General features: G+C 34.7%; 10 protein-coding genes and 3 pseudogenes across 13 annotated transcripts, besides 4 other annotated features; all 13 read right to left on the bottom strand.

Annotated features, from left to right (window-relative positions):
- Positions 1-3,091: 3,091 nt before the first annotated feature.
- On the bottom strand, positions 3,092-3,307 carry TVAGG3_0326700 (uncharacterized protein; the record flags this gene model as incomplete). Its single annotated transcript, XM_051230293.1, has 1 exon — positions 3,092-3,307. One exon carries the CDS (start codon positions 3,305-3,307, stop codon positions 3,092-3,094), a length of 216 nt encoding a protein of 71 aa, XP_051100023.1.
- Positions 3,308-3,902: 595 nt separating this feature from the next.
- TVAGG3_0326690 (protein of unknown function, DUF4106 family) lies at positions 3,903-4,540 on the bottom strand (the record flags this gene model as incomplete). Its single annotated transcript, XM_051230292.1, has 1 exon — positions 3,903-4,540. A coding segment is annotated over one exon (638 nt), but the record flags the coding sequence as incomplete, so codon positions are not given.
- Positions 4,541-6,923: 2,383 nt separating this feature from the next.
- Positions 6,924-6,997: a mobile genetic element.
- Positions 6,998-7,326: 329 nt separating this feature from the next.
- Positions 7,327-7,586: a mobile genetic element.
- Positions 7,587-7,859: 273 nt separating this feature from the next.
- Positions 7,860-21,500: part of a mobile genetic element that runs on past the window's edge.
- Positions 8,065-8,391, bottom strand: TVAGG3_0326660 (uncharacterized protein; the record flags this gene model as incomplete). The annotated part of the gene is made up of 1 exon (XM_001299488.1): positions 8,065-8,391. The coding sequence occupies one exon, from the start codon at positions 8,389-8,391 to the stop codon at positions 8,065-8,067; it is 327 nt and encodes a 108-aa protein (XP_001299489.1).
- Positions 8,392-8,552: a terminal%2Cinverted (terminal inverted repeat of Maverick-1A/1C transposon ID:TVAGG3_0326490).
- On the bottom strand, positions 8,553-8,788 carry TVAGG3_0326650 (annotated as a pseudogene). Its single transcript has one exon. A coding segment is annotated over exon 1 (236 nt).
- On the bottom strand, positions 8,837-9,067 carry TVAGG3_0326640 (kinase C-related family; the record flags this gene model as incomplete). The annotated part of the gene is made up of 1 exon (XM_051230291.1): positions 8,837-9,067. The coding sequence occupies one exon, from the start codon at positions 9,065-9,067 to the stop codon at positions 8,837-8,839; it is 231 nt and encodes a 76-aa protein (XP_051100021.1).
- TVAGG3_0326630 (repellent protein 1 family) lies at positions 9,073-9,294 on the bottom strand (the record flags this gene model as incomplete). The annotated part of the gene is made up of 1 exon (XM_051230290.1): positions 9,073-9,294. A coding segment is annotated over one exon (222 nt), but the record flags the coding sequence as incomplete, so codon positions are not given.
- On the bottom strand, positions 13,161-13,655 carry TVAGG3_0326620 (organellar and viral DNA polymerase type B; the record flags this gene model as incomplete). Its single annotated transcript, XM_051230289.1, has 1 exon — positions 13,161-13,655. One exon carries the CDS (start codon positions 13,653-13,655, stop codon positions 13,161-13,163), a length of 495 nt encoding a protein of 164 aa, XP_051100019.1.
- TVAGG3_0326610 lies at positions 14,864-15,846 on the bottom strand (annotated as a pseudogene). Its single transcript has one exon. A coding segment is annotated over exon 1 (983 nt).
- On the bottom strand, positions 16,119-17,069 carry TVAGG3_0326600 (annotated as a pseudogene). Its single transcript has one exon. A coding segment is annotated over exon 1 (951 nt).
- TVAGG3_0326590 (KilA, N-terminal/APSES-type HTH, DNA-binding family) lies at positions 17,921-18,586 on the bottom strand (the record flags this gene model as incomplete). Its single annotated transcript, XM_051230288.1, has 1 exon — positions 17,921-18,586. The coding sequence occupies one exon, from the start codon at positions 18,584-18,586 to the stop codon at positions 17,921-17,923; it is 666 nt and encodes a 221-aa protein (XP_051100018.1).
- On the bottom strand, positions 18,882-19,384 carry TVAGG3_0326580 (organellar and viral DNA polymerase type B; the record flags this gene model as incomplete). The annotated part of the gene is made up of 1 exon (XM_051230287.1): positions 18,882-19,384. A coding segment is annotated over one exon (503 nt), but the record flags the coding sequence as incomplete, so codon positions are not given.
- On the bottom strand, positions 19,583-20,248 carry TVAGG3_0326570 (uncharacterized protein; the record flags this gene model as incomplete). Its single annotated transcript, XM_051230286.1, has 1 exon — positions 19,583-20,248. One exon carries the CDS (start codon positions 20,246-20,248, stop codon positions 19,583-19,585), a length of 666 nt encoding a protein of 221 aa, XP_051100016.1.
- On the bottom strand, positions 20,878-21,500 carry TVAGG3_0326560 (integrase core domain containing protein family; the record flags this gene model as incomplete). The annotated part of the gene is made up of 1 exon (XM_051230285.1): positions 20,878-21,500. A coding segment is annotated over one exon (623 nt), but the record flags the coding sequence as incomplete, so codon positions are not given.

Here is a 21,500-nt window from a genome sequence, read left to right as displayed (position 1 = left end):
GCTGAACCCAGGTGCAAAGAACAGATATGCTTTTACAACTGCAATGACATGCAGATACTATGGTTGTACTGTTCAGAAGACTATGAGAACTCTAAATTGACTATTTACTTGTTTCTATCATACCCGGGTATTAAATATCATATAAACATAAGATGGCAAATGATTGAATCCAAGCAGAAGAATATCAACAGTAGAGAGGATATGAGGTCATAACAACTTGTGGAGCATTAGATCCTAATGAAACTTTAACAACATTGCACAACAAGCGCATAAACCGGTTTCCAACTTCACCTGCAAAGTCTTTGACAGATATTTGGTGTATAGGGAACATAAGTGGAACTGCAATATATATTGGCAGCTAAAGCATTTGAAATATCTGGGTCCAACATATAGACTGCAAGTCTGCTTTCTATTCTCTTGCATTCAAACTTTTCGCATGTAAAACTTAACTGGGTCCAAGCAGTTCCAGCAGCATTGAAATAATAGTTTCTTCATTGTTGAAGTTTGAGAAACCAAAGTCTAAGTCAACTTTGTCTTTGCAAAAGTCACAGAACTTGGCTCCACCAGTTCCAGCTACAGTAATGCTGAATGGGTCTTGTGTTGGTGCAATGACTAAGTTATTTTTGCTTGGAGTAAGTTCGATAGAAATTTTTCCTGCCCAGTTTTGGCAAGTATCTTAAAAACCTGAAGATGAGGAAAGATGACAAAGGAAACTCTAAGTTTCAGTTTTACTTTAGTGGCGCATTTCCATCTGAACCAGAAAGGTTAACATAAACTCCTGGAACGTTAGGGTCAAGTCTTCTTATTTTCTCAATATTTGCATACTGGTCTGTTTGTTCTCTAGCTGTGGTTGTACTGAGTTTCTCAAAGCGAACCATTCATAGTTTGCCCATGTTACTGTTTGAACTAAGTCAGAGTTAGAATATATCTTATATCCATGAAAACTTCTGGAGCATATTGGTATCCGACATAGAAAATTCCATTGCAACCTTTCTTGTCAGACAACTTGGCAGAAGGTTTTATTTCAATGTCTTGTTCCACGTATAAGAATGAGTTGTCAATAGAAATAATATGAAACCTGTCGCAAGCAATATCTACTGTTGTTGAAGAACCTTTTCCAAACTCACCTACGTTTCCATAAGAAACAGCAGTTGTATATTCGTAAGTTCCAGGAACTATTTCTGACCTTCTAATGGCATTGTCGCATTCGTTATACCATTCGGAAACATTTCCGTTCATAGCATCCAAAACTGTTGGCGTTATATTCTGAGCGGCGTACATTTCATATGGTAAAAATAGAATAGTTGGATTTATATATCATAAAAGAACCCACTCGGACCAAGCTTTACTTTGTTCTACTCTTCTTCTTTGTGTCGCTTTTGGTAACTTGCCCTCTGCTTTAAGTTGTTGCATCTTTGCCTCATGTTCACCTAGTATGTTGTAAATTTCCCATGTCCTTTTTTGCCTTTGGGCTCTGGTCGCCCATCTCAGGTAACCTATATCCTAGAAAGATTTTGTCATAGTTTGTATTTTGAGTCTTCGCGTATTGTTTGCATGACTCTTTCCTGAGTTTCCGGTTCAAGCTCTTCAAACAGAGCTTGTCCATATGGAATAAGCTCGTTTCCAAATATATGTTTTTGTAGCCATTCTGGTTTCTTTCCATGTTACCAATAATATCTTTTGTGAATGGGAAAGCTTTTACCAATGTTTCAGTCTTGCGTCATTTATTTCTGTAGTTGTTTTATTTTGTCAAGGAACATGTTTTTCAATACTAACATTTCATTTGTACTGTCCATTTGAGTTTTCTTAAATATTCATCCCTTCTCGGTTCATTGTCTGCAAAGTAAGTTTTTATGACATTTTGTAAACTTTCGTTTGCAAGGTCATGTACAATAGGTTCTCTTCCTTCTATCTCCCTAACTTTCTTTCTAAACTCTTCACCAAATATACCATTCTATGGTTCTGTGTAGTTCTTTGAGATAAATGTTCTAGAACGTCAGGTGTTATATTTCCATCAGCCATGTTTCATTTCATACTGGTCAAATATCTGCATCTTTCATATCTTTCAATGGCATTAAAGCCGCGCTGAAAATACCAGCTACATCTGGTTCACCATTCACTTCCATTGCGTCTACAACTTCTTGGAATTGTGGTTGTAAGTTTATGAACCACCTATCCGGATTAGCTTTATGACCCCATCTCATTGTAGTTCCATCGTCTGCAGAAACAAAAGTAGGTTTGTTTCCATATTGGCTAGGTTTCTGAATGAACTTTAAACAATGTTTCATTTCTATATGTTTTGTTGAAATTTAACCTTTTATTTTCACCGAGTTCATCCAAAGATTGAACGTTATATGCTCGTAAGTAAAAAGGATTGTTGTATTTGTGTACATTATCTTTCAGTACTTCCATTCTATGCTGGATATTTTCATCTGATGTTGGAGTCTTTTGTATGTCGGCGAACATTTTTCGATATTCTTCTACTATGTCAGCCGAATTTTTCTTAGACTCTTGGAAAGATTCCATATTCTCCGCATACACTTGTTGAGGGTCAAGATTTTTCGGCTGTTCCAAATCTTCATCTAGTTCTGTGAAGTTAGTTTCCAAAGGAGGGACTTGTTTGTTTCCTTCAGGCTCTTCTAGCTGTTGTTGCTGAACTATTTTTCCATGTCTGGTTGTATCTGAACTTCTTCCTGTGGAGTTTCTTGTACCTCATCTGCTGGCATTTCATATATTCCGAGACCGTTTTTAAAAAGTTCCCTATCTAAGTCATCCGGACTCATAAACCTTTCTTCTTTCGTTCCGTCTCTATTTTTTACGCGTTTCATGAAGAGAGTTGAATTATCGTTTAGCTCTGACACAAATATCTTGGAGTAAATTCAGTCATGTCATTTGGATGATATGCTATTAAATCATATCCCTTAGCGAGCTCTGTATTTTCCAGGTTGAAAATTATATCCCATTTGGTGCTGAACCATAAAGCTAAATAGGTTCGGGTCAGTATTTCCTTCCTTGAACTTTCTAATAGCTTCTTTATATCTGTCACTAAAGTCAAGAGTATCTGGGTAACCATAATTTTCCTTAAGCATTTTTAAGAATTCTTGGTTTCCTTGTTCTCTACTTCTTTTATGTCCTTGCTCTGTTTGTGGTTGTTGCTGTGCAGTGTTTTGAACTGTTGGTTGTGGTGCAGTGTTTTGAACTGTTGGTTGTTGTGTTGGTTGTTGTGTTGGTTGTTGTGTTGGTTGTTGTGTTGGTTGTTGTGTTGGTTGTTGTGTTGGTTTTGGTGCATGCCTGTGTCTGTGTCCATGTGACGATGTAAATGTTTTAGGTAGTCCTGGTGCAGGTGCTTCTCTTGAGGGTTTGGTGGTATATAAGTTCCACCAGCTGGCACATATGTTCCATCTGCAGCATAATGTCCTACCTGACTTTTCGTTCTTAAGAAAGCATTTACTAGGTCTGTTTTGGTCTGTTGTAACTCTTTTTCTTGACTTTCCACAACAGTTGCTCTAACGGCGTCATAGGCACTTTGAACTGCCTGTCTCGTTGCTGCATCTGTTATTTTCGTCATATTTTGTGTATTCTTTTTAACTCTTGTCGAAACCTTCAGACTTCAGTTTCTTTCCAGATGAGAAGTCGTTCACTAGTTTCACCTTACTATGAAGAGCTTCGAAGGCATTCTTAAAGTCAGCATTCATTAAAGCTTCATTTGAACTGTCTTCATCCGCTTGTATTTTTGTCCTTATTGACCCTATAAGTTGGGCTGCTTTAGCGTTGGCTTGGGCATCTAACCAGTCATTATTAGCTTTTATATATTCTGCGCTTTTCATTGCCTTTTGCATGGCTGCGTCGTTATTTTACTTTCTTGTGCTAAGTTTTCATACTGTACGGTTTGGTTTTGCAACTGTAAAAGTTTTTCTGCCTTTACATTTGCTTCAACTTCTTTTTTATACTCATCGCTATCCATATATGTCTTCAGGGCTTTTTGTTTTATCTCTTCATCTTTCAGTACTTTATATTGAGTAGTATGGTTTTTCAAATTTATAACATCTTGTTCCATTTTTGCTACTTCTGCTGCTTTTTCTGACACTTTTTTCGCATATTCCTCTGTACTTAGTTCTTTCAGTTGTTCTTCTTTCTTCTTTTTCTCTACGTTTAACTCATTGAGTTTCTTTGTGTGTCTGTCATATTCTAGTTTCTTTTCGTTTTCACTTATTTGTTTCTGTATGTCTATGTTTGACTTTTTGACATCTGTTATTTGATTTTTGAGTGAACTCAAATTCATTTGACTTTGAGGGTTATAAGCTGTTCCGTCTGCAGCTCCACCATAGCCTGCCATTTTCGCTAAAAGTGCCGCTCTTAAACCTCCACTCTGTGCACCAAGAACTCGGTTTAAAAGCATAGGGTTGCTTGACATTTGTTGCAACATAGTGGGGTCATTCATAATTTGTTGTTGCAACTGTTGTTGTGGTGTTAGTTTTACTATTGGATGTTTCAATGCTCTCTTCCTCTTACGTATATTCTTACGTAGCTTACGTGGCATTTTAAGTGAAGTTAAAAAGCGGTTTTTGACAGATGTTTATATGACACTATTTGTTCAGCACAAAAAACTACTCGGTCAACGTGTTGTTAGTTTTGTAAAATAACCGTCCTATCTCATTCTATAAGGGAGAAAAGGCTTCTCAAAGTATACTTCCGTGGAACGCCTGTAACTTTTCCTGTAGCGACGATAGACCCTTACTTGTCCGGACAAAGTTATACTATTTTGAGTGCTCTACAAAAAAGTCACCGGCTGGTCGGCTGGGGTTCGGTCCTCCTCTTGGGTCTTGGGAAAAATTTCTTATGGGCTAGAGGGCGCAACGCGCCTGGAAGCCCATCCCAAGAAAAAAAAAAACTTCATTTATACTAAACATCTTCAGGGCTAGAGGGCACGAAGTGCCTGGAGGCCCACTACCTTTTTTTTTTTTTTTTTTTTTTATATCTTAATAAATTTAATTCCTTAAGGTAGAGCGTGTTCAAATTTAAAATCTCATACAATATTTTCTTAATGGCGTATTTTTCTGAGGTCGCCCAAATAAAGGCGAATTCAAAATTGAGAACTCCAAGGCGTATGGCGAGTATTCAAAAAGTACGCCACTTACAAAATATTGAATGTGGATTATCAATTTTTTGGCGTGTTCAATTTCAAATTTTGATATTTATGTTTATTTTATTCAGTATAATGCTAAGAATTAAAATATAAAATTCATAGAATTTTTCTTTGAAAATATTTTACATTTTTATTAGACCACTCCTAGACTAGTCATCAGGTTATCCTCAGATCATCCTCAGACTACTCCTTATCAGATTACTCATCATCCTCAGACTACTCCTTAGACCCTCCTCATCAGACTACTCCTCAGATCTTCCTCATAAGACTCCTCCTCAGATCTTCCTCCTGAGACTACTCTTCAGACTACTCCTTAGAGTTCTCCTCATCAGACTAGTCCTGAGACTAGTCCTCAGACTACTCCTGAAACTACTCCTCAGATTATCCGCAGACTCCTCCTCAGATTATCCTCAAACTACTCCTCAGTCTAATCCTCAGACTCCTCCTCAGATTATCCTCAAACTCCTCAGACTACTCCTCAAACTACTCCTCGGTCTAATCCTCAGACTCCTCCGCAGATTATCCTCAGACTCCTCCTCAGATTATCCTCAGATTATCCTCAGACTCCTCCTCAGATTATCCTCAGACTCCCCCTCAGATTATCCTCAGACTCCTCCTCAGATTATCCTCAAACTCCTCAGACTACTCCTCGGTCTAATCCTCAGACTCCTCCTCAGATTATCCTCAAACTCCTCAGATTATCCTCAAACTCCTCAGACTTCTCCTCAAACTCCTCAGATTATCCTCAGACAACTCCTGAAACTACTCCTCAGACAACTCCTCAGATTATCCTCAAACTCCTCAGATTATCCTCAAACTCCTCAGACTACTCCTCAAACTACTCCTCGGTCTAATCCTCAGACTCCTCCTCAGATTATCCTCAGATTATCACTTTACATATATATATCGATAACTAAATAATTACTTATTATACTTTCTTTATTTTTTTAATTTTAAAATAATATTAATATATCTTTCTACGTTTAATGCTGAAAAGAGAAAGAGGAGTAAAAAGAGGAAAGAGAAAAGAAAGAGAGAGAGAGAAAAAAAAGGACGGCTATAATTTTGTATTGTTTTGTTATTCGGCCGAATGGCGGCTACTTCGTACCCGCCATTCGGCCCCAAAAATGGCGTATTATTCTATTTTTAAACGGTCATGGCGTAAAACCGTCGCATCCCTATTTGGAAATATTCTGACGATAATAAATCTGGGAATAGTATTTTAAATACGAGAACAACCTATTTAAAAGTGTTTCGCTCGATTTTGTATAATTTCAAATTTTCGCATATAGCTTTCCGTGAATTACCGTGATTTTACCGCCACATCAATAGTTTACGACAATTTTTCCGTAAATTGAGTAGTTTACTGCACTTTTTCCGTAAAATTGAGTTACGGGAATCCGTAAGATTACCGTACCTCACTTCTAGTTGAAAATAGCATTAGTATATAATAAATAGATATATTATTCATATTTTTGATTTTGAATTACGGAAAAAGTGAGTTCAGAACTTCCAATTATTATTTGATTAATTATGTTAAAAATACTATAAGGAATTAAAATACATAATGTTGAAATTTGAATTACGGAAAAAGTGAGGGTGAAAGTGAAGTGAAAAAGTAAGATATTTTTTGTTGAAATAATCATAGTTGTACAATTTTGAAACTATATGTAAAGCTATAAATTGAATAAATTCAAAAAAAAATTGTTTATTCTTATTAATAAATTTATATTAATCAATATTTGAACAACCCGTAATTAAAATTGAATTCCTCTTAAAATTTAATCCATACGTTAATTTTTAATTTGCTCGGCGAATGCCGAGCTTCCCTACTTCTCTTGTCATTCCTTCAAAAACTCTAATCTCATCGCACTTACAAACATCATGATTTGATGTATTGTCGAGAAATCTTAGACTTGTTTGTCATTTGATTATAGCATTTGAAAGTCATCTCGAAAATCGATTAACAAGACAATTTCCCAAACATCTACATACAAGTAGATGATGGTAAACCCATTAGAGTTGTTTTGCTATGATTCCTCCAATCTTATGATGAGAAAATCATATCAAAACAGCTCTAATCGAACATTCTACACAGCTTAGCATCCAGCTAGTTCCAAGTAATGCGATTACAACATCAACGGCCAAAGCCTTTCAGAGTCCTTTAATCATTTCTTCTCATCTCAATGTGAAGTGGCCCCAAACGAACTACAAGCTGACGTTACAACGCATTACAACCCGGTTAATACGAGCATATACATTAGAGCTGCTTTGTTATGATCTCCCTCATCAATTGATGAGAGATCTCATTATGAAGCAGCTCCAATCGAACTAAAAACCTACATACAAATGAGTGAAAACAAATTCATTAGAGTTGTTTTGCTTTGATTTCTCTCATCAGAAGATGAGAGATACCAGAACAAAACAACTCTAATCAAACCTTCTACACAACTCAGCACAGTATCAATGCAAAGTAATGCGTCTGTATCGTTAACAAGCAAAGTTGTTTCGGGTCCTTCCATTTTGGAAGAATTCGGAACAACTTTGCGAATTGATAGTGTAAACCCATATACATGAAAGCGTGCATGCATAAAGACAGGTATTGTCAGCAATGACTACCTGCCCAGCTATGAGTGATCAGAGAATTACCATCTCAGGCTTTTTGAGAACGTTTCAGCCAGGACCCTCGTATGTTGACTGTGAGAAAGGAGTTAGTTAGTACACCAGTCTTGGGTATGGTGGCACTGCGCGCCTCCTTACCCATTATATGTGAATTTGATACTTTACAAAACCGCTAACGTATATTTTACAACACAAACGCAATATTAATTTAACCTTAAATATTTACAAAGCCGCCAACCACTTCACCTCACCAACGTTTTCACTAACGACTTTACTACTGTAAAAAATAAATGTTCTCATTTACAAAAGTATTGCAACTCTTCCCATTGCTTTGCTTCACACAACAGTTCATATTCTTCACTATCGCTGCTGTCACTCCAATCGTCAGAGTCAAAGTCACTGTCAAAATAAATGTTAGTAAGTTTTGACAAAGCTAATGAAACACGCTTACCGTTTGTATCTATTGCTTTTATATATCTCCCATTATGTTTGTTGTCGTAAACGCTCAAACTAACTTTACCCTTTCTCCCTCGTATCTGATAGAATGTATTTTCACGAGGAACGAAGAACAAATTCTTGAACTCATGACCGTTGTAGTTTGTTATCTCAATAGTTTTCGTCATTTATATAAAATAAAATAAAAATAAAATAAAAAATAAACTTAAAAATTAATGATATCACCACCCTCACACGTATGAAAACATAGCACAAAAATAAATTTAGGGTAGATGGGTATATCTAACCAGATTTCTAACCTCATTTCTACCCTGTTGAATTCATTACTTTATAACTCTCTTCCTTTCTCCAACTCTTCTAACTTCTTCATAAGTTCAGCAATGTTGTCTTCATGTAATTTAATCTTTCTCAAAATTCCTTCTTTATCTAATGGTTGCTTTATCTTTCTAAACTGAACTCTTCCATCTTTCATAGTATGAACGTAAAAACCTTCTGGAACAGTTCCTGATTTAATGTATTCTACCAAAACTTTTGTTTCATTGCTTCAGTGACTTTAGTCGTCATTTTACTCTAAATAAAATGTTCAAATAAAATAAAACTAACGTTATTTTTTCAGTAAGGAAACGCAGGAGTTTTACGATTTATTTGAGGAGTAGGTTCTGGTTTAAATGTTGGAGTCGGTTTAGGAGTTGACTTTTGAACAGGAGTTTGTACTTCCATAGGTTCAGGAGTCATTGAAGGTTTTGCTTGTGAAGGCGTTGGTTTTGGCGAAGGTGTTGGAGTTTGTTTAACTTCAGCTACTTCAGTATTATTTACAACATTTGCTTTATTTCTTTTCAACATCATAATGCTCCTGCTGTAGCTAGCAAACCTAGTGGGAGACCATATCTTATATAAGGACTTGACCAAATGCTATTTTTGACAGGAGCTGGTGGAACACCTAACCTTGGTGAGACTGCTCTTTGCCATTGTGCAGCTCGTAAGAAATATTCAATAGGTGCTCCATAATCGTTTGGTAAAGTTTGTTTCATAGATGGTGAAGGTTCACGAGAGCTTGATGAAGAACTCATTTATAAGCTTTAAAAATAAACGTTCATCCTTTATTCCTCACTGTCGTCCGCAGCTAAGTTATAGTCATCTAATCTTATTATTGGGATTCCATTAGCACGCACCTGAATGGCAAAGCAACAATCCCTCATAAATCCAATAAGTGGCTTTGGTACATTTTCAGTTGCTAGTTCAATAGGTCCTTTAACAGACAATTTGTATGTTATTGGAGCAGTAGATGTTTGACCTGCATGAAGCAAAAGTCCACTTCTGTTGGAAAACCACATAAGAAATGTGTGTTGTCATAGCTATCCCATTTATGTTCCACACTACCATCATCCACCAATGACCTCATAACATCTTCATTAAATCCTATCATATCATTGTTTGTATTGCAAGCGTTCGCAACCATTTCATAAAATACAGGTCCATATGATTTTTCAGGTTCTGCAGGCATATTTCCATAAGCTCCCATGGAAAGCTGAAGATATTTAAACTTAGGGTTCTCAAAATTAACATAATAGTTGTCTTTCTTTCTAAATAGTGCCCAAATACTTTTAACATTAATAGGCGTATAAGCTGCTGTAAATGTTGCACTTGAACTATCTGTATTCTTTGAGAATGAACCGTCCATAGGAATCCAATCCATAACTTTAACAGGAAAACATAAAGCCTCGTTTGTATAATGTTCTACAAGTTCTGTATAAATGTTAGGGTCTAAAGAGAATGACTTTGGATGAATGAAACATTCATTAAAATCCATCTTTGTTCGAAATAGTTGCTGGTTACAGTTGTAATAGTAACTGTTCCACTAGCTTCTACTGCCTTCGTTATCATAGTGAATGGTTCATTCCATGGAACAAATTTATTTGTCGGTGGATTTGAATCTGAAGCAAATGCAACTTTAAGAGTTGGATTGAAAGCAATGATATCATTTACAGATATAGATGTGCATTGTAAGGCGTCGCTACTGAACTTTACTTTAAGCTGAATGTTTCCTGCAAAAGCTGGAATAAATCGAATAGCTTCTAATGGAAGGAATCTTCTAACAGGAATTCTTAAACGAAGCTTAAAATCAAATGATTTTCCTGCTGTAATTGGACCACTAACAATTTGTCCTGTTCTGCATGTTCCCGAATGACTCCATACATCTTCATGTCGAGTCTTTGAGAAAACATCTACTTTCTTTATTTGTTCGGTAGTTTGTGAGTTTGAAGTTATATATGCTTCTTCTCTTGCGTTGTCTTGAGAATATACGATACGACCATTTGCAAGGATTTGATATCCAGCAACTGCATAGAAAGCGTCATCGAAACCAATCCAAAATCCTGGTGGGTTTGTTTTATTGGAACCTGAACCAATTTCTTTATCTACAATAAATTGACCTTCCATTTTATACGTAATGAATGTATTGTAAAGGTCCAACATATTTTCACCAGGAGGTGAGAGATTGAATGTTACCCATGTGTTATCTTTAGCAGTTCCAGGTTGTGATGGAATCTTTGCGTCAGAATATTTTCTATTAGTGTCACCAATTTGAACTGCATTGTCTATGATATCGAAATATGAGCGAATCTGATGAATATGCTCTGCTGGAGTAAATTCGTTTAACTGTTCGTTCTGCATGTCTTTGATTCGGATAAAAATATCTCTTTACTTCATTATTCTCACTCTTCTTCTTGGCATTCGTGGTGGAAGTTGTTTCTTGACATTTTCAATGAACTGTACATTCTCTTTTGTCTCAACTTCTTTCACTGGTGGGTCAGGGTTCTTTGACTCGGTTTGTTTTTCAATGAAATTCACGAACTTTGCAATAAGCTCTTGGTTCGTTATTGAAAGTACATCTGGCTTCTTTTCTTCTTGTTCTTTTGGTGGCTCAGTTTGAACAGAAGGTTTTATATTAATACTGTGTCGCTCTCTGTATTCGCTAATGGAACCTTTCTTTTCCTAACATATATTTTACCATCTTTACTCTGACTTACATAATAGAAAGGATGTTGTATTCCTCTTGCGTCATTTAATATAATAGACTCTCGCTCTGATTTTGACAAGCTCATTTTACATCGGTTAAAGTTTTAATTTTGTTTTTTATCTGCAGTCAAATGACTCAGACAATCAGATGTTGAAGCATTGAAGAAAGAAATTCGTGAGCAAATTTTATCCGAACTGAAGGAACAAAAACAAGAACAAAAGCCAGAGAGACCAAAGAGAAAACTTAGTGAAAAACAACTTGCTGCATTAGCTGCTGGAAGACAGAAGAACCCAAGACTACTGGCGAAAAAGCTAGAGAAGAAGCTGAAGCAAAAGCTAAAGAAGCTGAAGCAAAGAAAGAGTAAATGGTTTATTTTTATCGGAACTAAATGTATAGACAAATACCTTTATCTGTTGCGTTCAGTAGTGAAAACCCTGACGTCAAAATAAAGGGGAACAGAGTAACGTTTAAGTTTCCAACAGACTGGATTGTGAACATAAATGAAGAGAAGTACATTGGCATAACATCTATGTATATAACACGTGCTTTCAGAAAGGTTGACTTTATACTTCAAGTCGAGATAGAAAATGACGAACAGTCTTTAAGCGCCCAAAACATTCACATATACAAATACTTTAAAGACGATACAACATTGCAACAATGTATGATTTCATTTAATGAAATGTCCGAGAAAAAGTTTAACATTGAAGTACAAACTTTACAGCCTTTACGTGAGTTTCTTGCACAACTGAAAGAAGAAGGTAGTCAGCCACAACTTATAGACTTTCATTATGAATTTAATGAAAATGAAGATGGAACTCATGACTGTCAGTTTGTTATATATTCACCATTCAATGAAGTAGCTAAAAAGAAAGAAAATCCATTACGTATAAGATTTCAAATCTCTGAACCAAGTGATGATTTCAAAAATGTTTTCAATTATGATGCAATGCTTCCGAGGAAAAATGATTTTTCCGAAATTAGATTTCCAGGTATTTGGGATAGAAAACAAGCAATATTATATTCAAACCTAAGTAAAGGAGTTGAAAATGAGTTCATTGGTCATACAAGAAATTCACCATTACCAAATCCTAAATATTACAAACTAACTGGTTTCAATCGTGAGTTTTGGATAGACATGTACTCAACTCATGACCATAAAGCACCAGTGTTCTTGCCTCCAGATAGAAAAGATTGTTTATACATTGAAGCTCAACTCTTAAACTCTACCATAGCAATATTATAAAATCTGAGCTAGTTTTATTTTTTCTGAAAATTTTTATTTGAGTGAAAGGCATGGAAGGTGAAGACGTTTGGGAAACACTTGTTGCTGACAACGACTATGAAATTAACACAGAATATCCACACAATATTAGGAAAAAATCTACAGGAAAAATTGTGAGTGAATGGATGAGCGATGGATATTATAGGTTATGTTTAAACGGTCAAAAATACTTCAAGCACAAACTTATAGCAGAACAATTCATACTTAACCCAGACAACTTACCTCAAGTAGACCATATAAATCATATACGAACAGACAATAGAATAGAAAATTTAAGATATGTAACATCACAACAAAACAATAAAAACAGATGTAAAGCAAATGGTATAAATTATAACTATGTAGATGAAATTGGTGAAAACTCCATTGAAGTTAAAACATATGGAAAACATGAGTTCGATGATTTATACTATGACCCAGAACAAGACCTCTTCTATTTCTTTAATGGAATTCGCTATAGAGAGCTTCATGTAATGGAAAACAATAAATGTGGAACTCTGTATGTAAATGCATGGACTGTAAAAGGAAAACTTACAAAAATTTCATACAGTGCATTCAAACGTCAATATAATCTTATATGACCTCACTGCTGACAAAAATAAATGACCTCATTATTTTTCTCATTCATGTTCTCAGAACTTAAGCTTTCTTATGAATGAAGTCTTAGTCTGAATAGAAAAGTTAAACTTTTCCTCAAATGCAAGTGTAGCAGACTTACATAAGTCAAATCCAATCTCTTGACCGTCATAAAGTGCTTTGTAAAGTTTCATTAAACTGAACTCAGAGTCTTTGTCATATGTTCCAACAGGTATGTGAATGTTCTTATCTTCATTGTAATAGCATTGTATAGCTTCAGGAAACATTTCATTTGCTGTTAAAGCAAGGACGTCTTGTTTGACACCTTTGCAACGTGCATGGAATGCAACTTCATTTAAATCGTTAGTGAGTAAGTCTATGTAAGTCTTCTTTCCACAAAATATTGACTTGTATGCTAAACTTTGTTTTCCAGGTGTTATTTCTGCGAAGTCAGAATGGAACTGACCTAATGTTTTACCAATAAGTTCTCTACCGTATCTCTTCTTAAACTCTGCTGCAAGCTTTGGTATGTCTTCATTGAAAATATGCATGCTATCACAGTCCTGGTAAAATATTTGAAGTCCCATATCTTCTGCAGTACAGAATACTTCGTTCATTATTCTCTTCGACATTGACAGAATATTAACACCAAGTGGACAGAAGTTAAAGTATCTGCAAATGCTTTTCGTTAGCTTGAAAATAGTTTTATCCGAACCATCCAAACCTTCGAACTTCACTATATGGTTGTAGTTTCTTATAGCATATCTTATAGCATCTTTGTCATCTACTATGGTTATTTTTGACTCAATAGGAGATAGAATAGTTTTGCCATAAATACTGTTCAGAATGAGCTTTATATTTTCTTGCAAAGGATTTCCTTCTTTCTTATACTTTAACCTTAACTCAAACAACTTCTTTACTTCATCTCTTATTCTTATATCTCTGTTTCCATCGTAATAGTATCCTTGCAACACTTCACATTTGACACCTTGATATTTTATGAGGTCTTGTAATGTTATATGGTCAACATACATTAAACAGCAAGTATTTGAACTTCTGGGAACGTTAAGTTCTAGATTTAGTTCAGGGTCACAAACTATTAAAGGAAAGTGTCTATGTATGCCAATCTCTTTTATCTTAATGAGAACAAAGAAGCCAGACATAAACTTTTCACCAATGGGTTCCTTTTGGTCGTCATCAAATAAATGTTCATGAGATACTCTGCTTAACATTTCTTTCTTCATAACCTTTGGAATACCTTCTAAAGTATAAAGTCTTGCTATAGCTGATGGATATAATGAAACAGCGTCGAAATCAGCAATGAGTTTCTCTTTACTCTTTTGTTTAATGTTATCTGACAACATACATCTTCCACCTTGAATGCATCTCGAAATAAACTCTCTTGGTTTATTTGAGAGGTCATAAAATTTCCATTCGGGAAGTACACTCTGTTCTCAAATAATTTGTTAGCAATTGAACAAATACTAACGTAGTCATAAACGTTTAAATCAAATTCTTTCAATATGTCATTGCGGAACTTAACAAAACCTTCTCTTAATATTCTTACATCTTGTTTGCAATAAAATGTGCTATACTTTTCTAAGTCGAAGTGGTTCTCATCTATTCTGCAACCTTTGATGGAATCTATGTTTTTCATGAATGTTTCAACATCTTTGACAAACTTACAAGCTTCAGAAATGACACCAGTTCTGTTGTCATTTGCAAAAAGTACTGCTGTAGTAGTTATATGGAAATACTTCTTTCGGTCCTGTTTGTAAGTTAAACATAGCAGGAAATAGTTTAAGCTTCTTATTTATAACACTGTAAGAGTCTTTTATAATAATTGCCCGTCCTTTATATAAGCCAGTTATTTGCATTGTTCGTGAACCTTTAATGATGGGAGTTCCTTTCACTTCTGTCATGTGTCTTAAGATGAAGTTTATGTCATAACTGAGGTTATGGAAATATATTAAACTCTTGTCAGGAAGTCGCTCCAAAAATTCTGTTGCACAGTTTTGACCCCATATGCTTTCACTCACTGAACCATCTTCACTGTCATAACATATGTTAAAAGCTTTATGAAAGCCATCGGTACTGCACTCAAAGTCAGCAAAGAAAACGTGCTCAGGAATGAACTTACATTTAGCTTTATTTACTTCTTTTGACTCTACTTTCTCCTTCAGTTGTACACAATACTTTGGAGCATATGACAAGTCTTTAAATGGTGCAAGGTTCTGTTTATATAAGTCAGTAGTATATGTGAAAAGTTCTCCATAAGAAATAGGTTCGAAATATTTGCACTCCCACAATGTTTTCATAACATCCCATAACGGTGTTGTTCTATCATAACGAACTACATATTTATCTTCTCTCTTTGTATAAATCTTCATCTGTTTCTCAATGTTCATTCCACCACAGCTTTGAGATTTCTATATAGTTTCGAATGAAATATGTTGTCATTGGAAGTCTTTCATTTAGCATGTAGTGGTCTTCAACAAGAAGTAAGTCAATAGTTCGAACAGTTTCACATTCTTTTGGTATGTATCTCTTTATTTCATTATGTCTTGAGTCATTGAAATAACCAATGGTAACATTAAATGCTATACCTGTTGCGTCAGAAATTTCTTGTACTTTACTTTGAGGAAAGTCTCTAACACGAATGACTTCTCTCATGTGGTCAAGAGTTTCTTCATTTACTCCAGCCTGAATGCAAGCATAAACGAAACAATTGTCCTCTGTCATAAGTGTTGCAGTTCTTTTGTTCAGTTCATTGAAGATTGGTAGCGTTCAAGATTTATAGGTAATGTGCAAAGATACTTCCAGAACTGACCGCTTCTCTTCTTATAAAAACTTCTTTTCACCATTATCTTTCCAAAAGCTTTCTATAAGTGCTGGGTTTCCTGTTTGCTTAAGAGCTTCCAAAATGGCTTTCTGGTCATTTGTCAGTGTGCTTTCATCTCTATATGGTCTCTTTTTTGGTTTGCCTTTCTTTACATCTGACATCGTTAAGCCTTCATATTCTGTTAAATCATACATCTTTATTTCAGTAAGATTCTTTATGTTTGTCAAGAAGAAGTCATAGTGCATTTCAACAATACCTGCAGCATTTGCTTCTATCTCTGATATAAAGTTCTCCTTCAAGAGCTGATGTAGTAATGTTCCAATATTATTGAGGTTTAACGTAGAACATTCATACTTTCCACCAAGTTTATAACATACCATCCATCTCTGTTGTGAGTTTATTTTAATTTTCTCTAAGAGTCTCATGAAAACCTTACCGAAATGTTTGTGTAAGTAGTCTCTGTTTGGTTCATCTAAAGCTTCGATGTTAAAGTCAATGAGTCTATTGCCTGACTTCACATTTCTCTTCCTATTCTCTTCATCTTTCTTTAACCATCTCTCACCTTCTTTTGGTTTGTCGTCAATGGAACGAATGACATCATTAGCTTTGCGAACTTGTTCTATAGCACTTTTAAACATCTCTCTTCTCTGTTGTTTCAGTGTGTCGTCTCTCTTTCGTGTTCACCAACGTTTGCATTTGTTATGTCATACATTTCTCTTCTTACTTCATGAGGTACAGCTCTTCTTGTTTCACCAACGTTTGAGTTCGTAAGTTCAAACATCTCTTGACGAACGTCATGAGAAAGAGCTTTACGAGTATGACCAACGTTCGCATTTGTTGTGTCAAACATTTCTCTTCTTACTTCATGAGGTACTGAACGTCTATGATATAAGTCAATAGCAACGTCATTTAAAGGAAATGCTCTTGCATGGACTTCGTCCTCGCCGCGTTGCGGCTTTATGAACTCATGAATTCTATCATAAGTTATTTCACCATTATAGTCATTGAGGATGTCAGCGAGTGCTTTTTTGTTTGTTGCGTAATGCTTTGCAACATCTATATTAGCTTCTGTAAGAAGTTGTTTTATTTCCGAGTGTTCTAACTTAGACAACTTCCGATACATCTTTAGTAGGAAATAAAAAATATTTTTTGAAAAAATTAGCTTAGATTTTTTAAGGTTAGTTTTAAAATATTTCAAACTTTTTATTTTAATGAAACACATGCAAGATTGCAAGTTCTTTTCATACAATGCTCTCGCTACTGCCATCAAGAATGAGTTCAATGGTGCTTCAAATGTTAATGTTATCTTTAACAAGAAGTTTGTGAAAGAATCTAAGTTCGGTCAGTATGTCAGACCATTAGCTATCGTCATTGACCGCAAACGTTATACTTCACAAGAGTTAGCAGTAGTTTTGAAACAAAAGAGTTTCTTCGTGAATGTCAAAGATACACACTATACTGTCATAAAGAACTCTAACATTGACTTCTTCAGTATTGCTATGAATTTTTCTGAACAGAAAGAATATAAGAAAGGTGAAACAAATGTGAAATATAATCCTTCATCGCTGAAAACAATAACGAACAAAGATGTTATACAAAAGTTCTTACAAAGGTTGAAGAAGCTTCTATTGACATTGACGAAGGAAGTGAAATGGTTGAAGAAATTGACCCTGACGTTATTTAAGCAAAAATATATTTTTGGTTAGTCTTCATATCGATATTTTACAACAATTCCCCAATGTATAAACTTTTCATACGCTTTTTCATAAGCTTTATATACCTTCAGAAAATTTTGCATAATCTTTAGAAGCATTTAGATATTGTTTAAATGCTTTGTATGTCTTCAGAAATTTTGCATAATCTTTTACATGTTGTTCGTTCTCTTCTTCTGTCATGACTTCCGAATATTCTAAATTCATGTTCTTTCATATGAGATAAAATTTTATAAAAAAAATAAAATTAGCTTAGATTTTTTTATTTTTCCTCTTTGAAGTTGTCAAAATATTCTGTTATTTTTTCCTTCAGTAATGTTAAGTCTTCTTTGAATGTAAGTATTGTGCAACCTTTGATGTCATAGTGTGTTTGAGGAAGAGTATTTTTGACAATTTCCTTTATTTGCTCATTCGGTGTCATTGAAATCGGTAAGTTTTCACGATAGAACCAGTTTCTGTCAGATTTATATATCTTAGCTAAGTCATAAAAGCTTTTGTTGTTTCTTCTCACTAAATGCAACATAACCATATCTCTGTCTTCTTCTTTCTCCAACTCTTCAGTATATATCATATACTTATAACTCTTTTCCTTTCCTTTTGGTACTGAACGCGGTATTCTTTTCTGTATGCTTTTGTCTTCTTTCATCATATCTTCTCTCTGCTTTGTACAAAGTTCGTCAAGTAGCATAAGTATGTAGATTGCATAACGAGGTGAAGCCCACATTGCTATTGAACTAACTAGGAACTTATGAACATATATACCTTTTAGATGTGATGGTAAGTTTTGTCTGTCTTGGTACATCTTTTTAAGTTCTACATGTTCAAACTCACTGAGGAGTTCATGAGTGCTATTTAATTCAAACCATTCATTTGGTGTTTTATTCTCTGGAGCAAAACATGTTGTCAAAATACTCTGCATTTGGTACATGTCATCTTTGACTGAACGAATGAGTCTCAGTTGTTTGTTATACTGTATGTATTCATATTCTTCATTAATGGCTTCATGAACGATAACTGATGTTGTCGTTGCTGTTCTTACATACAAGATAAAAATTTTGTTAGAAAAAAATTAGCGTTATTTTCTGACTTTCACAAAAGACCAAAAATAAACGCTTTACATGTATTTTTCAGCAACTTCGTCAAATAATTTTATAGCTTTATCTATCTCATCTACTTCAAACGTTTCTTTACCTTTCATGGGAGCACCATACATTTTCTCAAACTTTTCAAGTAGTTCTGTTTCTGCAGCTCTCATATCATTAACGAACACAACCTTGACTCTATTGATTGTACTGTCATATCTTTGAGTTATATTATATGTTCTTCCTATCTTATATCTCTTTGTATTGAAGTCCTTCGGTTTCTGAACGATGTAAAGTAAGCCTTCACTGCAACGTTCCGTATCGAATGAACCATAAGTTATGAAGTTATATCCAACAACTGGGTCAATCCATAGAAGAATTATTGGTATAAGACTTTTGTCAATGAGATATGCTGTAGTTCCATAGAATCTTACTGATATCATAAGCTCAGGATTTCTTGTTAAAATTTTCTGAGTAGAAGCAATTCTAACCCAGTCCTTTGTTTTCTTTCCAGATGGTGTTATAATGTCTGACAAAGAATATTTGTTGTATTTCTTACAGTATCTTACGTTTAAATCACCAATTCTAACCACTTTGGTGTCATTGTCAATCTTTCTAACTGTTTCAAACTCAATGTTTGTCATTACTGTCTTTACATACAAGATAAAAATTTTTCTTAGAAAAAAATTAGCGTTATTTTTCTTTCATAAGGAAATGTCAAAAATTCATGATTTTCGAGAGTTTTAGACCATGTTATAAAAGAGGTTAGAAAACGTGTTAGATCTAACATTCTAACATAAACATTATTTTTTGGTCATTTATGACAAAAATAAATGGTTCATTTACTCACAATATTTTTGTACAAAACGACCCCAAACTTTTAACTTCTTTTCTGCAGCTTCTAATGCTATCTTAGCGAGTTCATATTCTCTAAATTCTCTCTTTAAATCTTCTTGTTCCCATTGGTCTAGTTCGTATGGAGAATCTCTATAACCATAACATATCTCACGTTCATGTTCTAATTGTTTTTCGCGCATTTTTCTAACATCTTGTTCGAACAAAGGTTTAGCATTCTCTACTGTATCTTCAAGTTCTTCTTCATCTAATTTCTCATGAACTTTCTTGTCTATGGAGTCCATAATATCTTTGACATAAAATGCATACTTTACAGAGCACCATTCAGCAACAAAATGAACGAGGTCAGGATGTATGTAAATACCTTTGAATTCATTTATAACACCCTTAGTAAGCTCATAAAATGCTTGTTTTGAGGTCGAGCCACTTTTGGCTCCACCGTATTCTTTCAACCAAAACTCAAGAATTTCCTGCATTTTAGCACTATTGAGAAATCTGTTTAAATGGTTTAACTTTCCTGCTTCTCTTGCCATCTTTGTTGCATTAATGTAACCATCCTTGTCTCTATGTAAGACTTCAATACCGTTATAAGTGCCTTTTGTGAATGTTTCGCCATTAGATTTGTTCGTGAATGTTTTTGCTTCGACTGACATTTCTGTTCTTACATACAAGATAAAAAATTAGAAAAAAATAAAATTAGCGTTATTTTTCTAACTAATGAAATTCATTATTTTTGTTCATTTATGTTAAAATAAATGGTACCATTAATGATATCATGACTGTTCTCGTTCATGTCTGATTTACATCTAATGAAAAAGTTTAGAAGAATTTTCTTATTCTTTCTGGCATATTTTTGTCTTTCCAGTACTCCCGCTCTAATGGTCCCAGATGTGTTGGCTTCGACTCTCTCAAGTTCTTAGATGGTATAACATCTTCAACGCCTCCTTCATATCTTACTTTATAAGTGTCATCGTTTGTGTTATAGCCAAGTATTTCAATAACCACTCCTCGCTTTGCTTCGTCAATGGTTTCAGCAAGTTTGCCATTACTACTTTCAACTAATTTATGACGAGGGTAAAATGCTATGGAGTCGTCAGCAGCTTTTATAAGATATCCATTACCTTGCGTAGAGTCTACGATATAATAATTTCGACTTAACCTTAAACGTTTCTTTGTCAACGGTTTGTCGTCAAGAACTACACGAACTTTTGTACCAGGAATGAGGGTAAATTGTGTTGAATTTCTGATATTTTGTGTTTGACTTCGTTTCTTTTGTATATACTTTTCTTCTTGTTGTTGTGTCATTGAATTTGGTGTATGTCCTGTTGTAGAATGCGTTGAGGAATTATATACTTCGAGAAAATGTTTCATTGTTTCTTCGGTAAAGTCTCGCTCTTGGTTTAAATCTCTGAGCGTTCTTATGAAGCGGTTAATGATACCGAGTATGTTATGGTTATGGTCTTCAGTAGTGTAGTGAGTTATGTTATGCTTAATGAGAAAATCTGTGATTTCATTGCTGAGGTATGCACTGTCTTGGTCTGATGTTAAAGTACTTGGGCTATGTTCTGCTACAAACTTTTGTAAAACTCTTAACACTTCACGAGTTCCTTTATTCCTCATTGGATATGCATATGCTTTGCGAGTGTTAACATTAATGAAGATGAGGAATGGTTTATGTCCTCCTTTTCTGCTTTGAATGAGAGTGTCAAATTGGTATGCGTCAGGAGTGTTGGAGTAAATTGGTAAAAAGTAGTCGTAAGGGTTTATTTTTGTTTGATGTACAACATTTTTGTCAAAGAACTTTTTAACTTCAGCTCTGTTAGTAAATCCCCAACTCTTTGCAGCTTCATTGAACTTCTTAAATGACCTCCACGGTGATGATTCGAATACTTCTTTTAAACTCAT

This window comes from Trichomonas vaginalis, chromosome V, assembly GCF_026262505.1.
Source record: "Trichomonas vaginalis G3 chromosome V, whole genome shotgun sequence".
NCBI lineage: Eukaryota > Parabasalia > Trichomonadida > Trichomonadidae > Trichomonas > Trichomonas vaginalis.
Note: the sequence above shows the minus strand (reverse complement) of the source record. Positions and strands in the feature narration are given on the sequence as shown.